Source organism: Bombina bombina, chromosome 3, assembly GCF_027579735.1.
Source record: "Bombina bombina isolate aBomBom1 chromosome 3, aBomBom1.pri, whole genome shotgun sequence".
Taxonomy (NCBI): Eukaryota; Metazoa; Chordata; class Amphibia; order Anura; family Bombinatoridae; genus Bombina; species Bombina bombina.
In genome coordinates, this window is record NC_069501.1 from 204,171,428 (window position 1) to 204,187,409 (window position 15,982).

General features: G+C 35.1%; 1 protein-coding gene across 1 annotated transcript in view; it reads left to right on the forward strand.

Moving 5' to 3' along the window:
- Positions 1 to 15,982, forward strand: part of LOC128653041 (LHFPL tetraspan subfamily member 7 protein-like) — a 396,987-nt gene that overhangs the window by 153,679 nt on the left and 227,326 nt on the right. The window contains exon 2 of the mRNA XM_053706087.1: positions 5,946 to 6,084. Within this exon, the coding sequence (XP_053562062.1) occupies positions 5,946 to 6,084 (139 nt within the window). The remainder of the gene's footprint in view (positions 1 to 5,945; positions 6,085 to 15,982) is intronic.

The window sequence follows — 15,982 nt, forward strand, 5'->3', positions numbered from 1 at the left end:
TTCAGCGCTTGTGAAGTTTGCACTATAATTTCTCCATGCGGGATAATTTTTGATCATCAGGCCCATAGATATATGGAACCAATATATTAAACAAGTAAGAAAGCGCTAAAGAAGCTAAGGAGTCTAAAAGGTGATAAATTCTAATAGCTTTTAATAAAACAGTTAAAATATAATTAATATGTAGATCTAAAACATTTGCAGAATCAAATCATGTAAAATGAGGGACGTCTTCCTTAAAAGCAATTCGTTTAGTGCAGTATCTGCTAAAATAGTATCAGATATATTAAATATCTAGATCATAAATTGCTTGTGTGTGTGACCTCAAATTAGTTACAACATTTAGCAAAAAATTATACACGTACATATTTAACAACAATAGCAGAAACATGTGCTATAAACAAACTGATCCACCTTAGCATTGAGAGTTCATATACAATTTTGTATGGAATCCAGATCCAAAGTCTCTATTGAGTCAATCATGGCATATATATTTTTCAAGTTATAGACTGTAGTTTTCCAGAATGTGTAGCTTATCACTACTTTACTTGTGAATAGTTGTTAATCAATATAACAAAGTAACAAAATCTGGCAAAGGAACACTGACCAAATCGACACTTTTTTCTTAGTGCATGATAATGTGAATTATAGCTTACCAGAATCTCCAGTCACTTACTGTGCCCTGCACATATTGTGTGTGCTTCTGATAGAGGTAGAGAATAAGCTTACCGGGAACTTCCGACACGGTAATGTGCCTCTTTACAAGCTTACTGTGCTTTTCTCCGGTGGTTGATTACAGCGGTTGTTGTTTTCAGTGTCTTCCGTTACCCAAGCGTGGCTGTGATGATGTCACTCTCACCTCGCTTTCTATTGGTTTCGGTTTTCTTCCTCTGTTACCCGCTATGATGTGCTCAGGACTGATGATCTCAATATGACAAACGGCCGTTTGTATTCCCTGTACTTGACAGTTCTCATGATCCTGCAGGGAGAGTCCTTTAAAGATGTCTTTATCCTGAAATGAAATCCTCAGATTTGTAGTAATCTGCAAATAACGTCAACGCGTTTCGCCCTGGTGTGGGCTTTGTCAAGACGTATCTATTTTGTGTGGTTGTAGACTTTTAAATATCCCTCCTCTTCTCGTTTATTGGTTGAGTAAACTTCACATCATCGTCATCTTATTTAAGGTGGTAATACTTTTTCTTTTAAGATGGTAATGGTTGATTCTGAATATCTCTATGCGTTTTCTTTGTATATGATTTTGTTCAGGTAGACCAGTTAAAAATTGATAATAAAATAAACTTTTAATTACATCCTAAAAGAAATTTATTTCTCTATACACTTTCTTTGTGTATAGTTTAGTTAGGGTGGACCTATTATAGATTAATTGTTAATAAAGGTAAAATGCATCGTAGAAAATCTAAATTGTCATACATTGGTTGTTTATATAGTATATTTAGCCTTATTAGTACAGTTTGTATCCTCATTGATGGATTTTAGAGGATTAATTATAGGTTATATTTCATTATCTTCATACCGGGACTCATAGTTCTTATAATTTATGACATATAATGAAATTAAAATTAAATTTCTCTCAACGAAGACTCTTTCTCTAGAGCAAACATAGATATTACCCTTAGTATTGTTTTATCTATATACCTTTAATAACAAAAAATGTATAAGATCTTACATATATATACAGAATGTCATGTTATAAGGAAAGGTGAGATATCTAATTCTGAGTTCAAGTCAGATGGGAAGAGGGTTTGCATATTGTAGATTAGTTCTGCTTCTTTCTTCAGAAGTTTTGACTCAAAATTTCCTCCTCTCCAATCTGGCTTGGCTTTCTTTATACCCCAGAATGTGAATTTTTTTAGGTTATTATTATGTTTTTCCCTGAAATGGGTGTATAGATGTGTTTCTAAGTTTCCTCTATCTATACAGGAAAGGTGTTCCCGTATGCGTTCTCTTAGGGTCCTGGTGGTCTCGCCTATGTATTGCCTCTGACAGGAACATTGGATGATGTAAAGTAAACTATTCCTTTATCTTGACATCTAATCATTTCTGACAGGAACATTGGAGGATGTTTATCTGTGTGCGAGTCTTAAAGGAAGGACTGGTTAGTAAGAAAGCTAGGATTCACTACTAGGCGCCATACTTAGCCTTTTTTACACATTTCCATAGATATATGGAAGCAGTAGTCATAGTTATATGATTCATATGAAAGTAGTAGTTAGTCATAAGGACGTAATAGTCATAATCATATTAAAGTAGAAGTTAGCCATAGTCATATGGAATTAGTAGTTAGTCATACAGACATAGTAGTCATAGTCATATAGAAGTAGTAGTTAGTCATACGGAGGTAGTAGTCATAGTCATATAGAAGTAGTAGTTAGTCATATGGAGGTAGTAGTCATATGGATGCAGTAGTTAGTCATACAGAGGTAGTAGTCATAGTCATATAGAACTAATAGTTAGTCATACCGAGGTAGAAGTCATAGTCATATTGAAGTAGCAGTTGGTTATACAGAGGTAGTAGCCGTAGTCATATGTAAGCAGTAGTCATAGTCATATGGAAGTAGTAGTTAGTCATACGGGGGTAGTAGTAGTTAGTCATATGGAGAACATAGTCAGAGTCATATGGAAGTAGTAGCTAGTCATACTGAGATAGTAGTAGTTAGTCATATGGTGGTATTAGCCATAGTCATATGCAAGTAGTAGTCATAGTCATATGGAATTAGGAGTTAGTCATATGGAGAAAGTAGTCATAGTCATATGGAAGTAGTAGTAAGTCATATGGAGAAATTAGTTATAGTCATATGGAAGTAGTAGCTAATCATACTGAGGTAGTAGTCATAGTCATATGGATGTAATAGTAAGTCATACAGAGGTAGTAGTCATAGTCATATGTAAGTAGTAGTTAGTCATACGAAGGGAGTAGTTGTAGTCATAAGCAGAAGTCATTCTAGGGGGAGTGCTTGTTTTACACCCCCATTCATTATTGTATCTCCCAAAAACCTCATAGATGCCAGCTGCCCTGAATTTGAAAGTAGATTGCTTTTTACATGTGCAATACTCTACGAAAAACAAGGAGAGGAGAATAGGGAAGGTTAATAAGGAGTAGAAGATGTGGTCTCCCATCAGTACTGCAACAATTATATTTAGCTTTGTGGTTAAGTTCACCACACAGAAAGCAAATAACAGTATGCTCCTCACTTCTATATTGGCTTGTCCAAGGTTGCATAACTGAGGCAATGTGTGGGTTTAAAGATCCATTAAAAATCTAAATAACAATGGAAAAATATTCTTCACTGATAAACCTAATCCTGTGAGAGTCTTGCTCTGTCAGCCATTGGTTGCCATTTTGGACAGAGGTTTCTTATATATTTCTGCTTTAATATAATATATTTAACTAAACTAACATGGAACCCAAAATTATTCAAATAGAGCACAAGATTCAACAAAAGATACCAAGAATATGAGGTAAAACTGGTAATAGAAATTAAATGAAAAGTTTTTTTAATTGTAAGCTGTATTTGAATCATTAAATTTTAATTTTAACTTCCATGTCCCTTTAAGAGTAATAATATTGTGCTTACATTTCTGTCTTCAGGTGTTACCTATTTTTACATAAGGTACAGTGAATAGATTGTGTCCTGTTTTAGCCTCATAGCAATTTAACATCAATAAAAATCATAACAAATGATTTGCATCTGTATCAGGGGTGAATATCTCAAAAAGTTGTAAAATACAAGCAGAAATAGTACTTTTTACGGGCAAATTATTTGCTACTTTATTGGGTTTTATTTATCTAGAAGGACAGGAGGCAATTCAATGCCATGAAGAGCGGTGCAGTGTTAAGAAGATTAACACACAGGCAATAGGTCATGCTGACAAACTAGTTTCAATGTTCTCTGCAAGCTGCGGTCTCTGAGGATGCTGGTTTTTGTGCTCTTTTGATATCAACTCACCTCATGATTTTATTGCAAATAGGAGATGCAAGGACTAAGCCTACTGTGGTTTGATAAAGGAAGTGTAATATAAAAATGTATCGTTTTTGCTATTTTTTTATTTTTGAAAATTGCTTACACTTTTTTTTAAAATTTGTCCTCTCACGCAAAAAAAAACTCCTTTATATTTTAGTTGAGGCATAACGGTAAGAAGAAATGTTAACATATACATTAAATATGTTTATTGCAATAATGTTTAATCCATTCAGCTCAGTATGTTAAAGGGACATTCCTGCTGGATGCATTTCAGTTTTGAAAAGAAGCATATTTGTAATATACATGTATTGGCAAAAATGCTTGTAATAAAAGCTATAGCTGTTGCAAAAGTGTATTTAAGTATGCACCGTGCACCAGCACTTGCTCAGAGAGCCGAAGTTGCTTGTATCATCTGGTAATGACTCCTCCGTTTGTTAATTGCTGATATTATACAAGCCCCACTGGTACTCTGAGCAGCTGCAGCATTTATAATTTGGGTTCACTGAGAATATATTTATTCTTAACATGCACGTGCAGAGAAAAATATTAACACTAAAACAGTGATAGCTTTAACTAGAAGCATTTTTGCCAATACATGTATATTGCAAATATACCTATGTGCATTTACATTTTGACCGGAATGTCCCTTTAATCCTATCTTTCTATACACACACGTTAATGAAAGTTAAATTACAAAATTTTCTAATGTGCTACAATATGTAATCACAAAATACCATAGCAAAGCCTTTTCTGAGTTGGTTTTTCTATATGAATGTTGACATGAAAATGATGTCATTCAAAACAACCTGCCATTGCCAATATTGTAGTAGAAACAAAATGGTGCAGCAAATTTAGAAGTTATTCTAGGGCATTGTTACTGCAAGTTTAGAAAGCTGTTTTGAAAACAAATCCCATAACAAAGCAGATCTTAAGGTTTTTTATTATTTGAAGTAGAGCTATTATTGTATGGTATGGGGACATCAGTCATTTTTCATTTTCAGCAGCAGCCAGGAAGCGCTTCAAATGGGCATTGGGGGCTCGTTTGTGGGGTGTACAATGCTATAGTCTCACCCTATTAAACAGTGCATGGACAAATGATTTAAGAAGCAGTTCTCCAAAGCACATGCTGTCCATTTGTTAGTAACATCCCTATGAGAATGTCAACATGAAAACATTTAAACATGCTCACAAAATATTGATTTGTTTGATAAGCAATGTTATATTATGTTTTTAGATAATAATGTTTCAAATATTTAGTTGAAAATGAAAAATATATAGTATTTTATTTATATATAAATAATATGATTTGTTCTATTTGTAATATTTTTCTTTACAGGTGAAATGTTATTTTTTTTTACATTATCAAAATGTATGAAAATTGTAAATGTTTAATTTAATTCCGCAAGTCTTCTTTACAGAAGTAATTTAACTATTAACTTCCATCATTGCCTGGAGCATATGCTGCATTGTGTTAAAAAGTAAAATGCATGCTGGATCTGCTAGTAACAACATGATAAGCGTGTAAATACGTATATATATATATATATATATATATATATATATATATATATATATATATATATATATATATATATATATATATATATATATATATATATATATACACAGTTCAGAGAAAGAGCACTCTCACCTCAAAAACAGCTGCCAGGGTGCCAACAGTTGAATATAACAGATAGAGGACGGCACTCGCTGGTCTTTTTCAAGTGTACTTTTATTTAAAAACATGTGTGACGTTTCTGGGACACACTCCCCTTCCTCAGAGCTGAATATATATATATATATTTTAAACTCAACGTAACTTTATCATTAATATTTCATTTTTATGTACGCGTAGCTCAGAACAAAATGTATACATAACGCTTTACTTTGCCTAAAATACAGTCTTTATTCCCTTCCGGCGCACAAAATATACAAATATCAAAATAAATGTTTCTTCCATTTCAGACAAGTGCTGTTCTGTGCTCTGGAGGTTTTGCGCTTCTGGTAATTAGCTGCTTGCTCGCTATTGTCACCTTGTTTCTACGCAATGGGCTCTGCCAGAGAAGACTCTGCACCCTTGCAGGATATATGCAGACTGCTGCAGGTAAGTCACTGACTAAGGTAAATTAGCAGCCGCAGTGTGTCAAATTATTCATTCTTGTTTTCCTTATTGATTCAGATAAGTATATTGCCCTCCTTGTGTTCTATTTATACTTTGGCAAACCTTTTTCTTTTTAAATTAACTTTTGGGGATTTCTGCCATTGTATTTTGATGGCAGAGTAACATAAAGAACATACAAGTCAGCAAAAGCCAGAACATTTACATAAAAATGGAAAAAAAACCCACTAAGGCCTAGATTTGGAGTTTGGCGGTAGCCGTGAAAACCAGCGTTAGAGGCTCCTAACGCTGGTTTTAGGCTACCGCCGGTATTTGGAGTCATTCAAAAAAGGGTCTAACGCTCACTTTTCAGCCGCGACTTTTCCATACCGCAGATCCCCTTACGTCAATTGCGTATCCTATTTTTTCAATGGGATCTTTCTAACTCCGGTATTTAGAGTCGTGTCTGAAGTGAGCGTTAGAAATCTAACGACAAAACTCCAGCCGCAGAAAAAAGTCAGTAGTTAAGAGCTTTCTGGGCTAACACCGGTTTATAAAGCTCTTAACTACTGTGCTCTAAAGTACACTAACACCCATAAACTACCTATGTACCCCTAAACCGAGGTTCCCCCACATCGCCGCCACTCGATTAAATTTTTTTAACCCCTAATCTGCGACCGCCACCTATGTTATCCTTATGTACCCCTAATCTGCTGCCCCTAACACCGCCGACCCCTATATTATATTTATTAACCCCTAATCTGCCCCCATCAACGTCGCCTCCACCTGCCTACACTTATTAACCCCTAATCTGCCGAGCGGACCTGAGCGCTACTATAATAAAGTTAATAACCCCTAATCCACCTCACTAACCCTATAATAAATAGTATTAACCCCTAATCTGCCCTCCCTAACATCGCCGACACCTAACTTCAATTATTAACCCCTAATCTGCCGACTGGAGCTCACCGCTATTCTAATAAATGTATTAACCCCTAAAGCTAAGTCTAACCCTAACACTAACACCCCCCTAACTTAAATATAATTTAAATCTAACGAAATAAATTATCTCTTATTAAATAAATTATTCCTATTTAAAGATAAATACTTACCTGTAAAATAAACCCTAATATAGCTACAATATAAATTATAATTATATTATAGCTATTTTAGGATTTATATTTATTTTACAGGTAACTTTGTATTTATTTTAACCAGGTACAATAGCTATTAAATAGTTAAGAACTATTTAATAGCTAAAATAGTTAAAATAATTACAAATTTACCTGTAAAATAAATCCTAACCTGTTACAATTAAACCTAACACTAGACTATCAATAAATTAATTAAATAAACTATCTACAATTATCTACAATTAAACCTAACACTACACTATCAATAAATAAATTAAATACAATTCCTACAAATAACTACAATGAAATAAACTAACTAAAGTACAAAAAATAAAAAAGAACTAAGTTACAAAAAATAAAAAAATATTTACAAACATAAGAAAAATATTACAACAATTTTAAACTAATTACACCTACTCTAAGCCCCCTAATAAAATAACAAAGCCCCCCAAAATAAAAAAATGCCCTACCCTATTCTAAATTACTAAAGTTCAAAGCTCTTTTACCTTACCAGCCCTGAACAGGGCCCTTTGCGGGGCATGCCCCAAGAAGTTCAGCTCTTTTGCCTGTAAAAAAAACATACAATACCCCCCCCCAACATTACAACCCACCACCCACATACCCCTAATCTAAACCAAACCCCCCTTAAATAAACCTAACACTAAGCCCCTGAAGATCTTCCTACCTTATCTTCACCATACCAGGTTCACCGATCCGTCCTGAAGAGCTCCTCCGATGTCCTGATCCAAGCCCAAGCGGGGGGCTGAAGAGGTCCATGATCCGGCTGAAGTCCTTATCCAAGCGGGAGCTGAAGAGGTCCATGATCCGGATGAAGTCTTCATCCAAGCGGGAGCTGAAGAGGTCCATGATCCGGATGAAGTCTTCTATCAACGGCATCTTCAATCTTCTTTCTTCAGGAGCCATCAGCTTCCATCCGACGCGGAACATCCTCTTCTCCCGACACCTACTAGCCGAATGACGGTTCCTTTAAATGACGTCATCCAAGATGGCGTCCCTCGAATTCCGATTGGCTGATAGGATTCTATCAGCCAATCGGAATTAAGGTAGGAATATTCTGATTGGCTGATGGAATCAGCCAATCAGAATCAAGTTCAATCCGATTGGCTGATCCGATCAGCCAATCAGATTGAGCTCGCATTCTATTGGCTGATCGGAACAGCCAATAGAATGCGAGCTCAATCTGATTGGCTGATCGAATCAGCCAATCGGATTGAACTTGATTCTGATTGGCTGATTCCATCAGCCAATCAGAATATTCCTACCTTAATTTCAATTGGCTGATAGAATCCTATCAGCCAATCGGAATTCGAGGGACGCCATCTTGGATGACGTCATTTAAAGGAACCGTCATTCAGCTAGTAGGTGTCGGGAGAAGAGGATGTTCCGCGTCGGATGGAAGATGATGGCTCCCGAAGAAAGAAGATTGAAGATGCCGTTGATAGAAGACTTCATCCGGATCATGGACCTCTTCAGCTCCCGCTTGGATGAAGACTTCATCCGGATCATGGACCTCTTCAGCTCCCGCTTGGATAAAGACTTCAGCCGGATCATGGACCTCTTCAGCCCCCCGCTTGGGCTTGGATCAGGACATCGGAGGAGCTCTTCAGGACGGATCGGTGAACCTGGTATGGTGAAGATAAGGTAGGAAGATCTTCAGGGGCTTAGTGTTAGGTTTATTTAAGGGGGGTTTGGGTTAGATTAGGGGTATGTGGGTGGTGGGTTGTAATGTTGGGGGGGGGGTATTGTATGTTTTTTTTTACAGGCAAAAGAGCTGAACTTCTTGGGGCATGCCCCGCAAAGGGCCCTGTTCAGGGCTGGTAAGGTAAAAGAGCTTTGAACTTTAGTAATTTAGAATAGGGTAGGGCATTTTTTTATTTTGGGGGGCTTTGTTATTTTATTAGGGGGCTTAGAGTAGGTGTAATTAGTTTAAAATTGTTGTAATATTTTTCTTATGTTTGTAAATATTTTTTTATTTTTTGTAACTTAGTTCCTTTTTATTTTTTGTACTTTAGTTAGTTTATTTCATTGTAGTTATTTGTAGGAATTGTATTTAATTTATTTATTGATAGTGTAGTGTTAGGTTTAATTGTAGATAATTATAGGTATTTTATTTAATTAATTTATTGATAGTGTAGTGTTAGGTTTAATTGTAACTTAGGTTAGGATTTATTTTACAGGTAAATTTGTCATTATTTTAACTATTTTAGCTATTAAATAGTTCTTAACTATTTAATAGCTATTGTACCTGGTTAAAATAAATACAAAGTTACCTGTAAAATAAATATTAATCCTAAAATAGCTATAATATAATTATAATTTATATTGTAGCTATATTAGGATTTATTTTACAGGTAAGTATTTAGCTTTAAATAGGAATAATTTATTTAAGAAGAGTTAATTAATTTCGTTAGATTTAAATTATATTTAATTTAGGGGGTGTTAGTGTTAGGGTTAGACTTAGCTTTAGGGGTTAATACATTTATTAGAATAGCGGTGAGCTCCGGTCGGCAGATTAGTGGTTAATAATTGAAGTTAGGTGTCGGCGATGTTAGGGAGGGCAGATTAGGGGTTAATACTATTTATTATAGGGTTAGTGAGGCGGATTAGGGGTTAATAACTTTATTATAATAGCGGTGCGGTCCGCTCGGCAGATTAGGGGTTAATAAGTGTAGGCAGGTTGAGGCGACGTTGTGGGCGGCAGATTAGGGGTTAATAAATATAATATAGGGGTCGGAGGTGTTAGGGGCAGCAGATTAGGAGTACATAGGGATAATGTAAGTAGTGGCGGTTTACGGAGCGGCAGATTAGGGGTTAAAAATAATATACAGGGGTCAGCGATAGCGGGGGCGGCAGAATAGGGGTTAATAAGTGTAAGGTTAGGGGTGTTTAGACTCGGGGTACATGTTAGAGTGTTAGGTGCAGACGTAGGAAGTGTTTCCCCATAGCAAACAATGGGGCTGCGTTAGGAGCTGAACGCAGCTTTTTTGCAGGTGTTAGGTTTTTTTTCAGCTCAAACAGCCCCATTGTTTCCTATGGGGGAATCGTGCACGAGCACGTTTTTGAGGCTGGCCGCGTCCGTAAGCAACTCTGGTATCGAGAGTTGAAGCTGCGTTAAATATGCTCTACGCTCCTTTTTTGGAGCCTAACGCAGCCTTTATGTGGACTCTCAATACCAGAGTTATTTTTATGGTGCGGCCAGAAAAAAGCCGGCGTTAGCTACGCGGGTCCTTACAGACAAAACTCTAAATCTAGCCGTTAAGATGCTTAAAATGACCTGGACCAAAAAAAGCTTTGTACAAAGGTTTTTTAAATACCTGTTTTATGATATACAATAGAAAATTATCTAATGTTCATTGACAGGACAGGTTCATATCTAGTCATAAAACAGAACCAAATAGAATATATGAGATTTGGCGATACTAATTTATTACTTTTATAGCACTGCAGAATCTGTTGGCGCTCATATGAAACTGAATTTGAGTGCAGAATATCTGGCAGGTTTGTCTGTGGTCTTAAAACCGCTGTTTGTAGTTGGAATCTAATAAACATGACTTTCAAATAGTTGTGAGGTGCTCAAACTGTACATTTTTATATTTATTGCTCATTAATTTAAATAACAGGAATTCTAGACTGTTTAATCAGACAAAATGTGGGGTGCGTTCTCATAATTTGTTAGAAACACTTTAGATGCAGAGATACTTCCAGGCTGATTTCTGAAATTGTTTCATAATGAATACGTTTGCAGAGCACAGGCCTCTTTTTTCTGTCAAACACAACATATAAGAATGAGAGCACCAAGAGATATGCTTAATTATTATTTATTATTTATATTATCAAAATGTATTCATTTTCTTGGTATCCTTTATATAAGAGCATACGTAGGTATGCACAGGAGCAGCAATGCACTGCTAAGAGCTAGTATTGGTGGTATATATAGGCCTCTTGTCATTGATTTAGCAGCAGTAGAGGATCTACTAAACAGAGGGCCCTGGGGCAAACAAATGTAACTGTAATAGCATAGTAATAATATACAGTACATGCGTTCTGTATAATGATTTTGAGTGTGTGTGTGTATATATATATATATATATATATATATATATATGTGTGTGTGTGTGTAATGATGTGAGTTTCTATACACTATACCCTATTGAGTAGGCTGATGAGTATGTGTATATACTAATCAATATGTTGTGCTGTACAATGACATAATATCTATACACTAATAGTGAACACGATGTACTGTACAATGATGTGAGTATCTATACACTATACCCTTGAGTTGGCTGATGAGTATGTGTGTACACTAATCAATATGTTGTGCTGTACAATGACATAATATCTATACACTAATAGTGAACACGCTGTACTGTACAATGATGTGAGTATCTATACACTATACCCTTGAGTAGGCTGATGAGTATGTGTATACACTTATCAATATGTTGTGCTGTACAATGACATAATATCTATACACTAATAGTGAACACGCTGTACTCTACAATGATGTGAGTATCTATACATTAATGAGTATGCTCTGCAGTATAATGATGATGAGTATCTATGCACTAATAATAACCATATAGACACCTGCCTATATATGGACTGGCTGCTATGGCCCCTATGCTATGACTTTGCTCACTGGAAAGATTGCTACTTTTGGATACTTTCATTTAAGTCGGATATAGTGCAGTAGGCTGGGTACTTTGAACTAAACATAAGCATGTGCAGTTCTATAAGTATAATTCCTAACCCATGATCTGATCACTATCCTTCTTATAATTTAACCGCTGTGAAATAAGACAGCGGTGACTCAACAAACAATCTATTTCTCTTCAACTTTGCTCCGGAACCACTTGGAGGCAATTAACCACAAGGAGAAATCTCCCCACAACAACACAGAGATTTCACTGTCACGCTGACATTCGATACGGCGTATATGATACGCATACAAAGCCATCACAAACCACAGAGTTGATATAAAGAAAAATATCAGGACACGGACATCATACGGCAGGGAAAATTAAAGTTGGAACTTTGACCTTTTTCCTTGAGAGAACTGCCGACAAATAGAAACTGTTTCAAAAAACATAATCAATACAGGACTAAACACTGAGAGTCCCGGTCCATTGAATTAGCGAATATACACAAATCTCTGCATATAAGGTAATATCAATACAAATATCTAACACCTATATGCACGGTGATAATCGCTATTTTTTCTTTAAAGTTTAATATATAAAACCTGTTCAAATTGCTTTTAATTATTTTGTTATATTGTCATTGTTTTATAATATAACGCTACATTTGTATACATTGTATCTAATTTTCCATATAGAATTGATGCCGGCATCCATCTTTATTTGTATTTTTAATTTTAATTTTAATTTTTATTAAAACTTTTTATATGAAACACAAGGTTTATATGAATATCATTATATAAGAAAAATATATATAACTCTTACAGAATATCTATCTTTACACCCTCTTTAAGCTTTAATTTAGCGCTAACCCTAAACACACTTATTTTCATGCTATGGCCCCCCACCCCAGCGCTTGGGCCCTGGTGCCACTGCACATGCTGCACCAATGGTAATTCTGCACTGCTTACCAGGTGTATTCAGCTTGCTCCCATTAGTGCATTGCTGATCCTTCGAAAAAGGATATCAAAAGAATGAAGTACATTTTATAATGGAAGTAAATTAGAGTTGTTTAAATTTGCATGCTCTATCTGAATCATTACAATTTGACTTTACGGTCTCTTTAGCAACTCGGATCTTTCAATACATTTTAACAATAAAAGAACAACTACTGCTTTTATTTAATACAATGGTAGTTTTAATAAGTTCATTGTGCAAAATATTTATTACAGAATTGTGAGTACAGATATCTTTATAAAAGGAATTCAGGCGGACTGAGCTTGGACATATTAGTTGCACATCCATCCTTAAAAGGCATTAAAATAATTATAAAATTAGTAAACACACCTAAAAAAGATATTAGTATCTTGATTACTTATGTAGATTCTGTAGGTATGACGTGGCTTCCCTATGAATTCTTTTTTACAGAATCCATATTAGCTTGAGTCATTTCCCGTATAGTGAGTACTTAGCAGGCTGGCAAACATCAGAGATCACTGGCCTTGCTGGTCTCGGCATAAGGTTTCCTCATTGTGCTGTGCTGAGGACATGTGTTTTGGACGTGACAGAGCCCAATACTAAAGCTTTTAAAGAAATGAGTGGGCTGTAAGTAAATGGCAGGAGTACTTGAATATTGATAAATGATAATTTACTAGGCAGCGCTGATCAGGCTAATGGGTCAGCCTCCGTTTTAAGCATGTGACCTTAACACATCATTTCTGCCAGTCCCAAGAGCAGTAACATTAAGTACACTGTAGCTTTGTAAATTACCATTTCAATTTGGATAATGAGAGAGTTGTTTATGGATGAATGAGGTCAAAGCAAGACAATTTAAATGCACAGAATAGACGGGCAGAAAGCAAAGCAATTTGATGTTTCAAAATATTTTGTGTTTATTATGAAAGGACAATTACAAATATATTCAGAGAACCACTGTTTATTTTACCAGTTGAGGTGAAAGAGGATAAAGCTTAAATTGAATTTGTAATACTGACAGCATAGGGTTAATTATATTTCTAAAAGTGTGCAGCACAAACCAGAGTAACCTAGCACTTAGCTGCAAGTGTTTTTCCCCAGGAAATTCAGTGTCTTCCTCTGGGTGGAGGCAGATGCTATAACTAGAATACCATAGACTTCAAGAAGTTTATGTAGGCTAAAAATGGCATTTTTATACTGCAGCATAATTTACTGAGGGAAAACTAGCAAACATCAATTTGTACTGTCTTATAATTAGCATATTTCAGCTATACTATCTATACATAGCTAAATATATATATATATACTGTATATATACACATAAATATGTATTTATATATATATACATACTGTATATATACACATAAATATGTATTTATATATATATACATACTGTATATATACACATAAATATGTATTTATATATATATATACATACTGTATATATACACATAAATATGTATTTATATATATATACATACTGTATATATACACATAAATATGTATTTATATATATATACATACTGTATATATACACATAAATATGTATTTATATATATATACATACTGTATATATACACATAAATATGTATTTATATATATATACATACTGTATATATACACATAAATATGTATTTATATATATATATACATACTGTATATATACACATAAATATGTATTTATATATATATACATACTGTATATATACACATAAATATGTATTTATATATATATACATACTGTATATATACACATAAATATGTATTTATATATATATATATATGTATACAGATCTAAGTTGAGTATGTCCTTGTTTGACCTAGTAGGGAAACGTATGGCTTGGTCTGATCTGTATATTGTTCAGTAGCCCTTAAGGAAAAACTGCTGCTGAAGATGTCTGATAAGCAAGGTAGCTTCCACAACAGATTCAAAGTATGGCTTTAGATATAGGCATTAACAATTGTAAAATGACTACAGTAAATTTTAAAGAAAGCTGAATAAATAATATAATGTAGAAATCAATGCACAGATAAATTATGGAAACATTTATAATAAGTCATATAACAGTTTTACTAGAGACGTACCCTGTCTGTCGCTAGTCTTTCTATGGGAATTGTGCTATTATAGCGTGGTGTCGCCGCCAGCGGTGACATTGCGCTAGCTATTTCCGGTGACAAAAAGGGAGGAGGGAGGGTATAATAACGATGTCCCCCAAAAAACGGGGACGAACATGGTATGTTGTGGTCGTTAGGAGGTTAAGCTTCAACATTGTCCAGCTGCTGTGGTCTATAAGTTTATGCATTGTTTTAGATTGGATACTAGGATTCAGAGATATTTTTGTAATATTTTTGATTGAGTTTCATAATATTAATGTCATAAAGCTGTGATTACTTTAAGGAGGGCACTGCCCCATAGATGCCTTAGTAGGTTTTAGTTTTAGTGTAGTTTTTTTTTAGGGAGTATTTGGATAGGGCTTTTACTAGTATTTTTTTTATTTTTGGTAATGTTTTTTTGTAATGTTAGTGTTAGTGTTTTTTTTAACATAGTGGGTCTTAGGTTAGGGGTCTAGGGTTTAAAGTGTAGGGGCAGTGAGTGATGGGGGGTTGTGGTGGTTAATAGGTTAGGGGGTAATTTGTGATGGGGGGTTGTGGCGGTCTGGAGGTTAATAGGTTAGGGGGTAGTTTGTGGTGGGGGTTTGTGGCAGTTAGCGAGATTAGGGGTAGTTTGCGTTGGTGTTGTGATGATGAAGGATTAATAGAGTAGGGGCTTAGGGATTTAGGGGTAAATAGTGTAGCGAGGTGTTTTGTGATAGGGGATGTGGAGTTTAGGAATTATTAGAGTAGGGGGCTTATTGCGATGGGGGTTAACGCACAAGTGTAGGTATTAGTTGTTTTTTTTAACATAGTTGCTCGATTGAATTCAATGGGGTTACTGTGATATGGCGAACCTGATATCCTCTGGTTAATTTTTTGTGCACGTTGGGTTGTAACTTTTAATACGCGTGCAATCTGACACTCTCAAAATGTTAACTTCTAGCGATGTTAACGCTTGAGCGGGAGCTGTAATTACCGCTCCACTTGTAATCTATTCCTAAGGCTGCATTTACATAGTTGACAACATTGTCAAAAATATAA